The sequence below is a fragment of the Kogia breviceps genome, chromosome 3 (assembly GCF_026419965.1).
Source record: "Kogia breviceps isolate mKogBre1 chromosome 3, mKogBre1 haplotype 1, whole genome shotgun sequence".
Lineage (NCBI taxonomy): Eukaryota > Metazoa > Chordata > Mammalia > Artiodactyla > Physeteridae > Kogia > Kogia breviceps.
Window position 1 is genome coordinate 13,756,021 of NC_081312.1, and position 11,849 is coordinate 13,767,869.

Consider the following 11,849-nt stretch of genomic DNA (forward strand, 5'->3'; position numbering starts at 1 on the left):
GGGCTTACCCTGTGATCATTCCCGTTCTTCTCAGCTCTCTTGTGCTTCTGTGCAGGGTGGGAAAGGAAATGCGCAAGGCAGCCTGGGGAAGAGCCTTCTGGAAACACAGGTGGCAGCCAGGAGATGGCCTTTCCTGCTAAAGAACCTTGTCTAGAAACCAGGGTCTGGGACGGCACTGATTACAGGCAAGGTTTCAACTCCAAGGTTCTGCATGGAAGCTGTAGCCTCCACTGCCCTGCTCTGGACATGGGCAGAGGCATGTGCTTATGTAATGTTGAATTCCCATCTAGTATCTAAATTCTCATCTAATGCTTAAGGTGTACTTCTTCACACAATTCCTAAAGAGACTTGGATTAACCTTGAAGTTAAAGAGGAATGAATCTTTTTACCCTGTGAATTTTCCACATAAGGCAAACACAGATACATTAATATGCCAAGAGATTGCGTTAAAATGTCAGCTATTGACACCTAAACTTTAAAACCAGGGTAAGGCCATAGTGGGATGTGTCTGTGGTGCTTCTTCTGGTCCCTCCCCTACCACGCTAGGGCCCAGGTGGAATCACATCTGAGGGCAGGTGTAGCCTGTTCATTGAGCAAAAGGAATGGAAAGCATTGCAAGCTAAAAACCTACAGAGTTCGCAGTTAGAGATGAAAGGCTGCAGAAATGTTTATTGAATACATTGCCAGGTTTATAAATAGAACTTATTTACAATTTCCATAGAGTTGGTCCCCCATCAGAGAGGTGGTTAAATCTCCAAACAGTCCATCTCACGATTTACAGAAACGTTCAAGGACATCTCCTTCGCAAATCGCCACGGTGAAGGGTGACTTCCGCAACAAAAGAACTACCACCATCTTTGCTACAGACATGTTTAATGAACATTATAATAGATTTGGAGAAAGAACACACACTCCACCCATGCCACTACCTTCTCACTCTGAGGAATACAGACAGCAAAGAATTTCTGTCTCCTACAGGGTAACTTCAAGGGATCAAAAAAGATAATAGTAACCGCCAGCTGAAGGGATAGATTAAGACACATTCGTGGAATCTAGTCACTGCCAAAAGGATAGATGTATTTAGGATATACAATAATTAATTCAAATGTTAAAAATAACTGAATGAACCAAGGGCAGACTTGACCAAATTTACATTCTTTGTTTAGGAAGAAGTTCCCAGTATGCTGAGGGGCTGCTAATATGCTGCTACTCCGATGGGGCCACAGCAGCACGAGGCCTACTGGGCAGCCACGTGTTACAATATGATTACAAGTACAGTCAGACATGCATTTATAAAGAGAATATAAAAATATGTACAGTAGCTAATTTTCAATGTGTTTTAAGTTGCCAAAAGACACCAATTTAAAGTGTGCAAAAATTCGTTTGTCAAAAAATCAGAAAAAAAACTTCCTTGGCAACAGTACATCAAAAGTCCATCTGAAATATCAAGATACATTTGCCTTGCTTGACACCTACCCCAAACAGATGGAGAACAAAACTATGAAAAGTATATGCCAAGGACTCACCGGTTTTTTATGGCAAGTCTCAGGCTCCAGCGGGAGGCCAGTTAAACTAGTCACTTTATATATATATATATATTTATAGAGCAGTTAGAAGTAGGGGCAAGAGTTTACAGGAAGGTGCTGACCAACTTTCACAGTACTGCCACCTCAGCCAGCTATTTCCTCTCACAAACCCCTGCAGACTGCAAACACCCAACCCCTGGGCTGGTCAGCCCCCTCAAAGGCCAGAGAGAAAGGCTACAGTGGACTCTCTGCACCAAAGTGGAACTCAGCATCCCCTGGGGGAAAGGTTTCTGGTTCCCGTACAGGAGCCTGGCCATTCAAGAATCTGGTTTCAAGGGGAGTCTTCTAGGAAAGACTGTGGGACCACTAACATGGAGTCCACCCAGCTTCTGGAAAAAAAACTTGGTGAAAGGGTAAGATAGAAGGCAAAGTTTCTGAAAAACAAGCCAAATCGCCCTCAACCCTTTTTTAAACTACCAGGAGGTCATCGGCCACAGGCCTGAGAGTGGGTCAACAGTCAGGCTACTTGACCTCCCTGCAAGAAACATCCAGGTTATTAACTTACTCAAAGGAGAAACCCCAGTCCTATCTCACCAGAAGAAAACTCCCGAGGTATTCTGAGATGTTCCTTCCAGATTCAAGGTGTTGTGAAAGCCAAGCCCAGCTCATGACATCTTCCAACCACCCGGTCTAAGGACCAGCAGCAAAGGCAGATAGGCAGGCTCCTCTCCACTGCTCTGACCCACCCCTCTGGCGGGAAAACTAAAGAGCTGCAAAATGCCAGAGAGACAAGGAGTAGGAGGGGGAGAAGCTGAGGGTCTCTATAAAACAGCCCGAATGCACCCATTTGGCTGCCAAGAGCTTCTCACTGCCTCACTAGCAGCCTGCCGCTGTTCCCTGGCAAATTAAAACTTCTCACAGAAACACTCAAAACCCAAATCTCCTTGCTAATAAGGTACAACCAAGTTAACACCCTGAAAAATGCACATCCAGCCTTCACTTCGAAAAGAGGTCTGCACTAAATCCAAACGCCTTTTAGGGAGCTTTTAAGCAAACCAATCCCACTGCAAAAAACCAGTACCAGCATCTCTGAGTTTTGGTTACAGGTTTATAAAGAAACACAGAATCCCCTCTGGGCTGGGAGTTTTACTTTCAAGTTGGGAGCTAGCATTACTTCTACTTGGGGGGTGGGGAAGCAAAGTCAAGTCAACCTTAAAAAAAAAAAAAAAAAGGAAAAGGAGTCTAAAGTAAGTATAATCATAAATTAAAAACTGTGAATCAAAAAGTGACTGGTAGTGTCTTTTAGGCATGAAAAGCCTGGCTTAGAAAAGTGACTGCTTCTACCACACACAGCGAGGATTGAATTACAGACACACTAAATCATGTCTTTCGCACAGATGGTCTCAAGTAGTTACATAAAACAGGTAATCAGCAGCACAATTGATAAGAACCCCTAAATACATGCTTGAGAGAAAGTGGTTTTTTTCCTTCATTAAGAGCTCTACTGCCTGAATGATCATTAAGTTACCATAATTCACTCTCCCCCCTCCCCCCCAGTGAAAATACAAGTAGACCTACATGTCCATAAATAAGATGAAGCAATCGGTATCTGCTTGGTTTTAGGCAAGGTCTCAGGCTCAGCAGTTGGTGCTGGGATTTCAGGAGGGAGGGAGGGAAACCCAATGCTGGGCTGCGGGCATTTAAAGGTACATTTGCCTCCCCTCCAACTGCCTTGTCCCCGTTTAGATCTCAGCTTTACAAAGCATTTAACACCACTTTAAGTTAATGGTCTTTTTATTGGAAAAAAAAAAAAAAAACAACTAGCATTTACAACTTGGAATGGACGTAAATTGTAATTTCTTGAACAGCAATGTTGATGGTTGTGCTGAAGTCCACAGCCACAGCCTACTCTGCTGGCTCCAAGTCATGGTTCAGAAGGTTTTAAAAACAGAGAGTCCAAAGATGCTCCCTTAATAAAGGTTTGTTTTTAAAAATTTGTATGAATGGTGATAGCCTGACACCCATTCCGCTCTAGCACAATGCAGACAATGCTAAACCAACACACGTGGGCATGCCACCAGGGTGTGTCACGGTCACGACAGGTAGGGGCATGGGGAAGTTACAAGAGGGCCATCCTGCTAGCGGGGCTATGCCTGGACAGTTCATCTTCCACAGCATCCTGAGGTAAACCAAAATTAAGTGTCTGTCTTCAGTAAACCAGCTATGACAATTTATGGTAACAAATTGAACTAGAACCCCTTTGAGTAGGCTTTGAATTTGTTTTTTTTGTTTTTCATTTTTAATACAAACGCCTGACTGTGCTCAACTGTCAAGCTGCATGCATGAAAAACTGGCCAGCCCAAACAGTGTATTAACCACGAGCGGACGGACCTGCCAGGTGTCCACTAAGTGCTTCCTTATCATTAAGGTAGGACAAGTATTTATATCGGAAAACTGATGTAGCTTGATCTTTAGGGGACAGGACCACCAATCAATACATGCAGATTTTTTGTGTGTGTGGACAGAAGGTACTCTTGACATTCAGTTTTGCTATATAGAAACAGAATGAGTAAATGAATTTTTTTTTTTTTTTTTTGCAAGAGGTAAGTAAAAGATCAATTTGATTCTTCTAGAGGGGGGAAAAAGGAGTTGAAAGTAGGTCTTCATTTTGCAGTCATCATCTGTACGAATTCTGAAAAGACAAATAATCATAACTTTCGGTTATCTTCAAAAGCAGCTTTAATGAACATAACATCTCTACTCTGCATAAAGAAAAAAAAAAATCTAGTTCAAGTAGTTAACTTGTTTATATATCCTAAAGGGAAAACTTAAAAACTAAGCTAAAGAAACTTGGTGTGTTACCTTCGTAGTTGACTTGTCCATCTCCATCAATATCTGCTTCTCTGATCATTTCATCTACTTCTTCATCTGTTAGTTTTTCTCCTAAGTTTGTCATGACGTGACGTAGTTCTGCAGCACTGATGTAACCATTGCCATCCTGTGAACATTCAGCAACTGTTACTGGTAGGGACTCACAGTGGTTCGGTGGGCAAGTAGGCCTTTGACTTAATTAAGCCCCTCAAGTTACTGCCAACTGCGTGTATGTCGACAATTCTCCATCTCCAGTTCCCACCTCTACCTACTAAACACATGCAGTCAGCCAATGCAGACACTGCAGGGGCTTTTGAAAAGCAAACAGAAATTGAAAGTCACAATCAAGAAACTTGGTTCAAAATTTCTCTACTATTTATTATGTTTCCTCTCATCTGATAAGGTTACTACAATGAGTCAGGATATCTGAAAATGAGATTACAGAGGCTCAGGCAGTTAGGTAAGTGTTCTAACTACAACAGAACATTAAAGCTTTTAGAAATGACAGCCAGAAAGCCATATTTAAGTTTCAGTCTGCAATGCAGACGCAGGGTTACCTTGTCAAAGACTCGGAATGCCTCGCGGATTTCTTCTTCACTGTCTGTATCTTTCATTTTTCTAGCCATCATAGTCAAAAATTCTGGGAAATCAATGGTGCCATTACCTCAAATAAAAAAACAAAAGCTCATGTAAAATAAGTGCTCCAGTAACGCTACCCTGGAGTGATAGTTTTAGAACCACTTTATAGAATAGTAAGCATTTGCTAGGACAAACTGGTAAATTGTTTCATTATGTTGAGCCATCTTAGGTTTAAACTATTCAAATACTTCACAGGGCAATTTCATGTGATTCACATAATTCAAACCAGTGATCAGTGCCCAGGATAGCATTTAATGACGCAAAGGAAACTGCACATACAGATTCTTGGCCACTGAAGGTTTTGTACAGTTCAAGAGAAAAAAAAGCCCATAGCAGTGCAAGCTGAATCTTTCTACTCCCAAGGAAGGCACTTGAGTTTGCCTTCCCCCGAGTTAGGGAGATCACTCGGATCTAGCTCTGTCTGCACTAGCGATGCAGGTGAAGGTCCATGATTGGGCTGCCAGGAGTACACAATGTTTTTGGGAAAGAAAAGGATTATGAGCAGGAAAAAAGTTGACTTTGTTATCCCAGGGACCATAAAGTGTTGGAAAGTCTTCTCCAGAAGGCATTTCTTAGCCACATTATGGGGTAAGTCACCTAATCGTTTTCTCCCCAACTCAGTATCTTTATTTCCCATTAAGGGCAAGGCTCAAAAGTGCTTTCTCAGTTCAGACTATTAACATTCAGGAAACTTTGTCAGAAGAATCTGTTCTATGGCCAGTATTCCAAACAACTCCTCCTTTAAAACCAACAGCTCGATGAACGCACCACAGACAAGTCACCAGATCAACAGTGTAACTTGAACTAAACAGAAACAAAAATTAAATTAGAAGAAAAAAGCCTTACGTTAAGTCACTCATTTTCAACAGTACCTTTAAATCAAAACAATAATTCAGAGATTCCTTCGAATCTATTTAGCCTCCAAAATTTTTAAGCATTATTGACATTCATGGAAGACAAAATTATTTGAAATGCTCTCTTACAGCCACACAGTGATGTCCTTAGGCATCATATTTATTCATTGCGAGTACCAGATTCTATAGCTTGAGACAACTTTCCCCACCTTGTTCCATAAAACCCGAGGGCCTAATACACTTTGTCAGTCCCCAAGCACAGTTTCCCCAGGGCTTACACAAAACATGAGAGAGCCACCCCATGTTCCCAGATGGCTGATCACCCTTAGCAGTCAAACGAGACAGAACTATGAAAAACCTTTTTCCAAATTACGAAGGATGAAAACAGTCTTTAGAAGTAGTTCAAATGGGCTAAAACCATTGTTAAAGAGCTGACCCAAAACCCCTGCTTCTAAATGTATATGACCAGACAAGTGTAATTCCATTTTATCACCTTATGATACCATATTTTTAAATGGCTACTATCATGCCAATCACCAAGAAAGTAGTCTAGATCCAAATTATTTATTCCTACCTCGTCTTTTCAAAATTTACTTATGTTCTACAATGTTTGTAGATTTGATTGATTTACTTAAGTTTATTAAATAAATTAAAATTATTAATTTAATTGATATTAATTCCAAAAAACGTGTTTTCTTTGTGGTGGGAGTGATCAAAAACGACTTACTGATAGAAGTGCCCAATAAAAGGTCTACTGTCCACTGTTCTGCAGTCCAGAGGAATGAACGACCAAATGGTGACCAACTGCCAGAGGCATTACTGCTTGTCCCTTCTGGCTCCACATCCTTCTACCAGCTTCTACAAACCTACTCCTTACAATCCTCATGCACTCCACCTCCAAGCCTCAATGATCCTCAAAATTCTCTTCAATAAACACACTGACAGCTCACATGGTACCCACTTCCATATGTTAATATCTGAGAATGCTCCTCCCCCACCTCACTTGGGTTTTTTCTCCCCTTAGAGACAATAAGCTTTTTTAAAAGGTCTACGGCTATTTATTTTTACTTTCCCTAAAGGACTCAGTGCAGACTCATGGGCCAGTTGATAAAAGACTGAGCTGTAGGTCATGGCAAGTGGAAAAGAACAATACTGTGATCCGATACAGGAAATGTTCTCGACAGTGAGCAGGGCGAAAGGCAGGCCCATAATCTTCTATTTTAATTGTCAGTGGCTGTAAGGAAACCACAGAAAGAATCTTTGCACATCTGCCTTGAGCTGGGGACCTGAAAGACAATCTTTAACACATCTGAACTTGAATTACATAATGCTGGCGTTCATTCATAGTTCTAAAGCCCTTACCATCAGCGTCCACTTCGTTGATCATATCCTGCAATTCGGCTTCTGTTGGGTTCTGACCCAGTGACCTCATGACAGTTCCAAGTTCCTTTGTTGTGATGGTGCCATCGCCATCTTTGTCAAATAGGGAGAAAGCTTCCTTGAATTCTGAAAACAAAAGTTTACCTTTTAGAATGAATGTCTTCACCCAACCCAGCCACAGCACGCCCTTCCCTTAACTTGCCAAAGCAAGCCATCCAAGTTGTGCAAGTTAAGAGAAACTGCCTGCTCTTTATCTGCTGAAACAAAGATCACGGCAGTTCTGCTGGACTGGCCTTCACACAGTAGTCCATAGAGCAAACGTCATTCCTGGTAACCAGTTCCATAAAGCCACAATATTCTCACATAAAGAAGGCTAAGCTTCAACACACTTAATTTAGTCCAAGGTCCAATCTGACAAGTGAAGATCGGTCCACATGTTCCCTTATGGTCCCTTCCTGTTAAATTTCTACAGCCACAAGAACTCCCTGTTTCACAGCCACAGGAAGAGGTGGTTACCAGAAATGTACAATCCCATGTAACCACTGTGTTCTCTCTACATGGCATTCAGAGTATTTCAAAGGCATTCCTGATTTCCTAAAGAGAAACCATCTCAAAAAAGTCCTCCAGGGAATATTAAAAGCTAAAATCTAAACTAAATCATTCCCTTCCCAATTATTACAGTGGTCCTGACACTTATTTCCACCCATTCCCATTTAGAATAGCAAGTACAAGCTTTCATGGTGAATTACTAAAAGACCTGTGGCATAAGAATTCTAAACTACATTTTTGAGTAGCAGGCTCCATGCAATCTCATTATATACAAAGCCTGGCACACCGTGAAGCATAGTCAAATACTCCAGAGTATAATAAATGGGTATTCTCACTTCTACTTCCTTTCTCATTATCTCCAAAATGCTGACAAGGAGTAACACTTGACCTAAATATCTCTGCTTATTGTTTTCATTTAAATAAATTCTTAGAAAACTGCTCAGACTATAGGGGGAGGGGACAGAGGAGTCACCAGAACTGAGTCTGCCTAGCTCCGGTCTACTGAAACTCCCTGAAGTCATCAACTTACCAGCAATCTGTTCTTCGGTGAGCTGATCAGCCTACATAGAAAAAAAAAAAAAGTTATAATTCAATCCACCAGAGTTTGACTGAGGTCAACATGGTTTTTCCAATTATACTTTTAATAGTGATCTTTCAAAAATCAATCTCAAAAAAAAAATCAGCTGTTTGAAAACTTCAGCAATGTCATTTAATAAAACAATTAGAATAAAGGGAACCCTTTACGCGATTTTAAAAACAAAGGATGGTAAAGGAAGTGACAACATCTCATTTAAGGTTTTCTTCTCTGGGCCTATGGCTATACAGGTTCTGCAGTCTAACAAGGAAGGGTCAATTCACAGTTTGAAAAATGGCACCTCTAGTGGCAAAAGGCCCACTGCGTCGGCTGCAGGGCAGGCTCTGAGAAAGAAGAGCGCCACCTACTGCACCAGGGATGCCACAGTCCCCGCTTCCATCCAAGAAGGGACCCAGCCTGCTGCCGCTATCACCGAAGCCAGGATTGGGTCCAGGAGCAGACTTTTAGTGCACCTTGCGCATTGCTGCAGGCACTCCAAATCTCCAAACTGGCGTTACATAATGTCATTGGGTTGGATTAACAGGCTTTTATATCTATTTTATGAGATAATTCAATGGAAAAAAATAAACATACAGCAATGGGTTATCCTACCAACTTCATTTCCATGTAACAAGTGCTTTCCAATCATTTAAATTAGGCAGTTATTTGTTAAAAGCCTAACATTTAGAACAGCTAAATGCCCTTGGTCAAATTATCCTGATTCAGGAGCCAGGAAAAAATGGAACTGTCCTACAGCTGAGCTGTTACAAAACTGCAAAAATGAAGTACACAGAAACTACATAATAATTATGAGACTGTGCCCTCCCTTTTTTGGAGAGGAACTATTAACTTTGCTAGAGAATATTTACCTACTTTATGTATGACATAAGAGCTGCTCATAATAGAAATACTTTAAAAAAAAAAAAAGAAAAAAAAGAAATACTTGACTAGAGGTGGTAACGGCCACGAAGGTAATTCTCACTTGCATTATTTGGCCTCGGCAACACTGAAGCCTCCAGCCAGGGGAATTCGAGATCTCAAGGAGAGCTAATATGTATTTTTATATTAATGAAGGACACCTAATGAAGCCAGTTCCAGAATAAGTCCTAATAGAAAGCTGACGGCATTAAGTTTATTCTAACTCATAAGTGAAAACTTTCACAATAGGAATGATGTTCCAATATACTGATTTGGGGGAGACACTTATGTTTTCAAATGAGAACTGGGTCTTCCTTCCTTTCTAACCCAGACATAGCACGTTGGTCTTCTTTATACCGAATGAAGGAGACACGATGATTTACGTAATGCCAGGGCAACGTCTGTCTTGCACAACAGGAAGCTCTGCCACACCTCGCAGGAGAAGCTGTCACCTCACCGTGGAGACAGTCTCACCTCGCCGCAAAATTCTCGCATAGAGTGGTTATGGAGAGCATCAGCCTTCCTCGACAAAGAAATACACCCCGACCACCGGACCGCGTTGGCCTTGGGGGTGAAGGTGCGCTGAACCTGCCGGGAGCCACCTCCCCACCCCGCCAAGCCAGAAAACGCTGTGGGGTGATGTCAGCCCTGCCCGCCAAGAGAGGAAGGGGGCTATGGAAAACACCCAGCGAGGCGCACAGCCTCATCTGGCAATCTAGAGGCTGCAGAGAAAGCGGAAACGTGTAGGGCATCTCCCTTCGGACTGGGAAGTGGCTCGGGGCGGAGAAAACGCCGGGCGAGGGGCCGGGCAGAGGAGCGGGCCCCGAGTGCAGGCGGGTTCAAGGGGGCGCCGCCCTCCCAAGCCAGGGAGACCCCCACTCCCAGCCCCAACCCCCTGCTGCGCGGCAGGCGGAGGCCCAGTCCGCCCCGCGCCCCCCACCCTCTTCTGCTCCCCGAGGCGGCGAGCTCGTCGCGCCGCCACCTCCTCCCAGAGCAGAAACTTTGCGTCTCTGCTGGAAACCGAGCCGCGCGCCAGCTCCCTCCTCCCCCGCCTCTCCCCCGCCCCAATTAGCGCGAGCCGAGCGCCTCCCTCGGGAAGGGACCTCTTGGTGTACCGAGGCTCACGCACGCCTTTACTGCCGCACAGGGTGGGGGGCTGTAGGGGGGCGAACCGGGGAGACAAGAGCCCCGGCCACACCGCAGGGCCCCGCCCGGGTGCAGGGCGGCCGGCCCGCCGCTTCCGCCCTCTCCGCCCCCCACCCCGCGCCTTCCTGCCCCCACCCCACCCTTCCCCGGCTCCTTCCTTCCCAGCCCACGCCCGCGCCGCGCCCCCCGGGAGGGAGGAGGAAAGAGCGCCGGGAGAGAGCGCCCAGCGGGGACAGCAGTGTTGGGGGAAGGCTGACTGCACCCCCCACGTCCCGGCAGGAGCAACGTGCGCCACCGGCTCGCTCAGGCCCATTCATTCTCCGCTACCCGCCCGCCCCGCTGCCTGCGAGCCAGGGTCTAGTGCCCGGCCCCGCCCGGCTCCCCCGCCCCCCGGGGCAGAGGCGAAGCGCTGCGGGCAGCCCGGGTGCGGCGCGCTGGATGCAGTGGTGCGGACTGGAGGAGGGGGGTGGATGCAGACGGCTCCGATTCAGCTGGGGCCAGAGCCCCTGCCCGCGGACAGCCCACGGCCAAGCCCAGCTCCAACACGCACCAAAATTTAAATGAGGATCCCTGGCCGAGAAAACCGAGATGCAAATCCGGAATGCATCCTAAACGGCACCTGCTGCGTAACACCCAGAAAAGAAAAAAAAAAAAAAAAACCACCAAAGAAAAGAAAAAGAGGAGGTAAAAAAAGGCTGAACTAAAAATTGGGGAAGAAAGCATGGGCCGGCAGCTGCTACGCCGGCGTTTGCCACTCCCGACCTACCATGGTGCGAGCGAAGAGAGGAAGAGCAGAGAGAACAAGGGTGGCTGCACCTGCGCCGGGGCTGTGACCGCAGGGGTGTCTCTGCTACTGCTGCTGCTGCTGCTAAGGCGCTGTGAGCGCTGAGCGCTACGCCGCCACCGCCGCCGCTCCTGTCGCCACCGCCGCCGCCACCCAACTGCGAGTAACGGCTACGCGTCCGCGAGACTCCCAACACCACTGCCGAAGTGCGAGCCTGCGCTCCGCAATATATATATGGCGCTCGGTATCCCTCCGCCTCAGCCGCAGCCGCCTCTTTCTGAGCTGCGCGGCAAGGGCCGGGCCTTGGCAGTTCGGCCCCGCCCCCAGGCGCGCCCGGCCTCCCGCCGGCCCCTGCGCGCCAGCTGCGGCGGGCCGGGACTGGAGACCCACACGTGAAGGTTTAGGGGAGAGGCGCAGGGTCGCGAGGCAGGTGCGGCGAAGAGTCCCCGGAGATGCCCACCGGGGCTGGGGCGAGGACAGAACGTCAGTATAGCCCCGACTTGGGGCGGCCCTGGGCTTCAGAAGCCCAAGGCCCCTCACCCCAGCCCCACCCCCACCTGTGGGCCCCCCCTCCTACCCACACCTCACGTCTCCTACCGCTCCGCTGG

The 11,849-nt window shown here is 46.0% G+C and overlaps 1 protein-coding gene across 1 annotated transcript; it reads right to left on the reverse strand.

Annotated features, from left to right (window-relative positions):
- Window positions 1-642: 642 nt before the first annotated feature.
- Window positions 643-11,539, reverse strand: CALM1 (calmodulin 1). The gene is made up of 6 exons (XM_059059290.2): window positions 11,224-11,539; window positions 8,349-8,379; window positions 7,253-7,396; window positions 4,955-5,061; window positions 4,389-4,524; window positions 643-4,218 (listed from the first exon to the last, which is right to left on the reverse strand). Exons 1-6 carry the CDS (start codon window positions 11,224-11,226, stop codon window positions 4,190-4,192), a joined length of 450 nt encoding a protein of 149 aa, XP_058915273.1. The 5' UTR covers window positions 11,227-11,539; the 3' UTR covers window positions 643-4,189.
- Between the last annotated feature and the right edge of the window lie 310 nt (window positions 11,540-11,849).

What these genes read in the sequence shown, in the direction of transcription:
- CALM1 (XM_059059290.2), bottom strand. An exon ending in CACCGAAGAACAGATTGCTG is followed by an intron (nt 7,397 to 8,348) that starts GTAAGTTGATGA and finishes TTTTGTTTTCAG; the next exon opens with AATTCAAGGAAGCTTTCTCC. An exon ending in CAACGAAGTGGACGCTGATG is followed by an intron (nt 5,062 to 7,252) that starts GTAAGGGCTTTA and finishes TTTTTATTTGAG; the next exon opens with GTAATGGCACCATTGATTTC.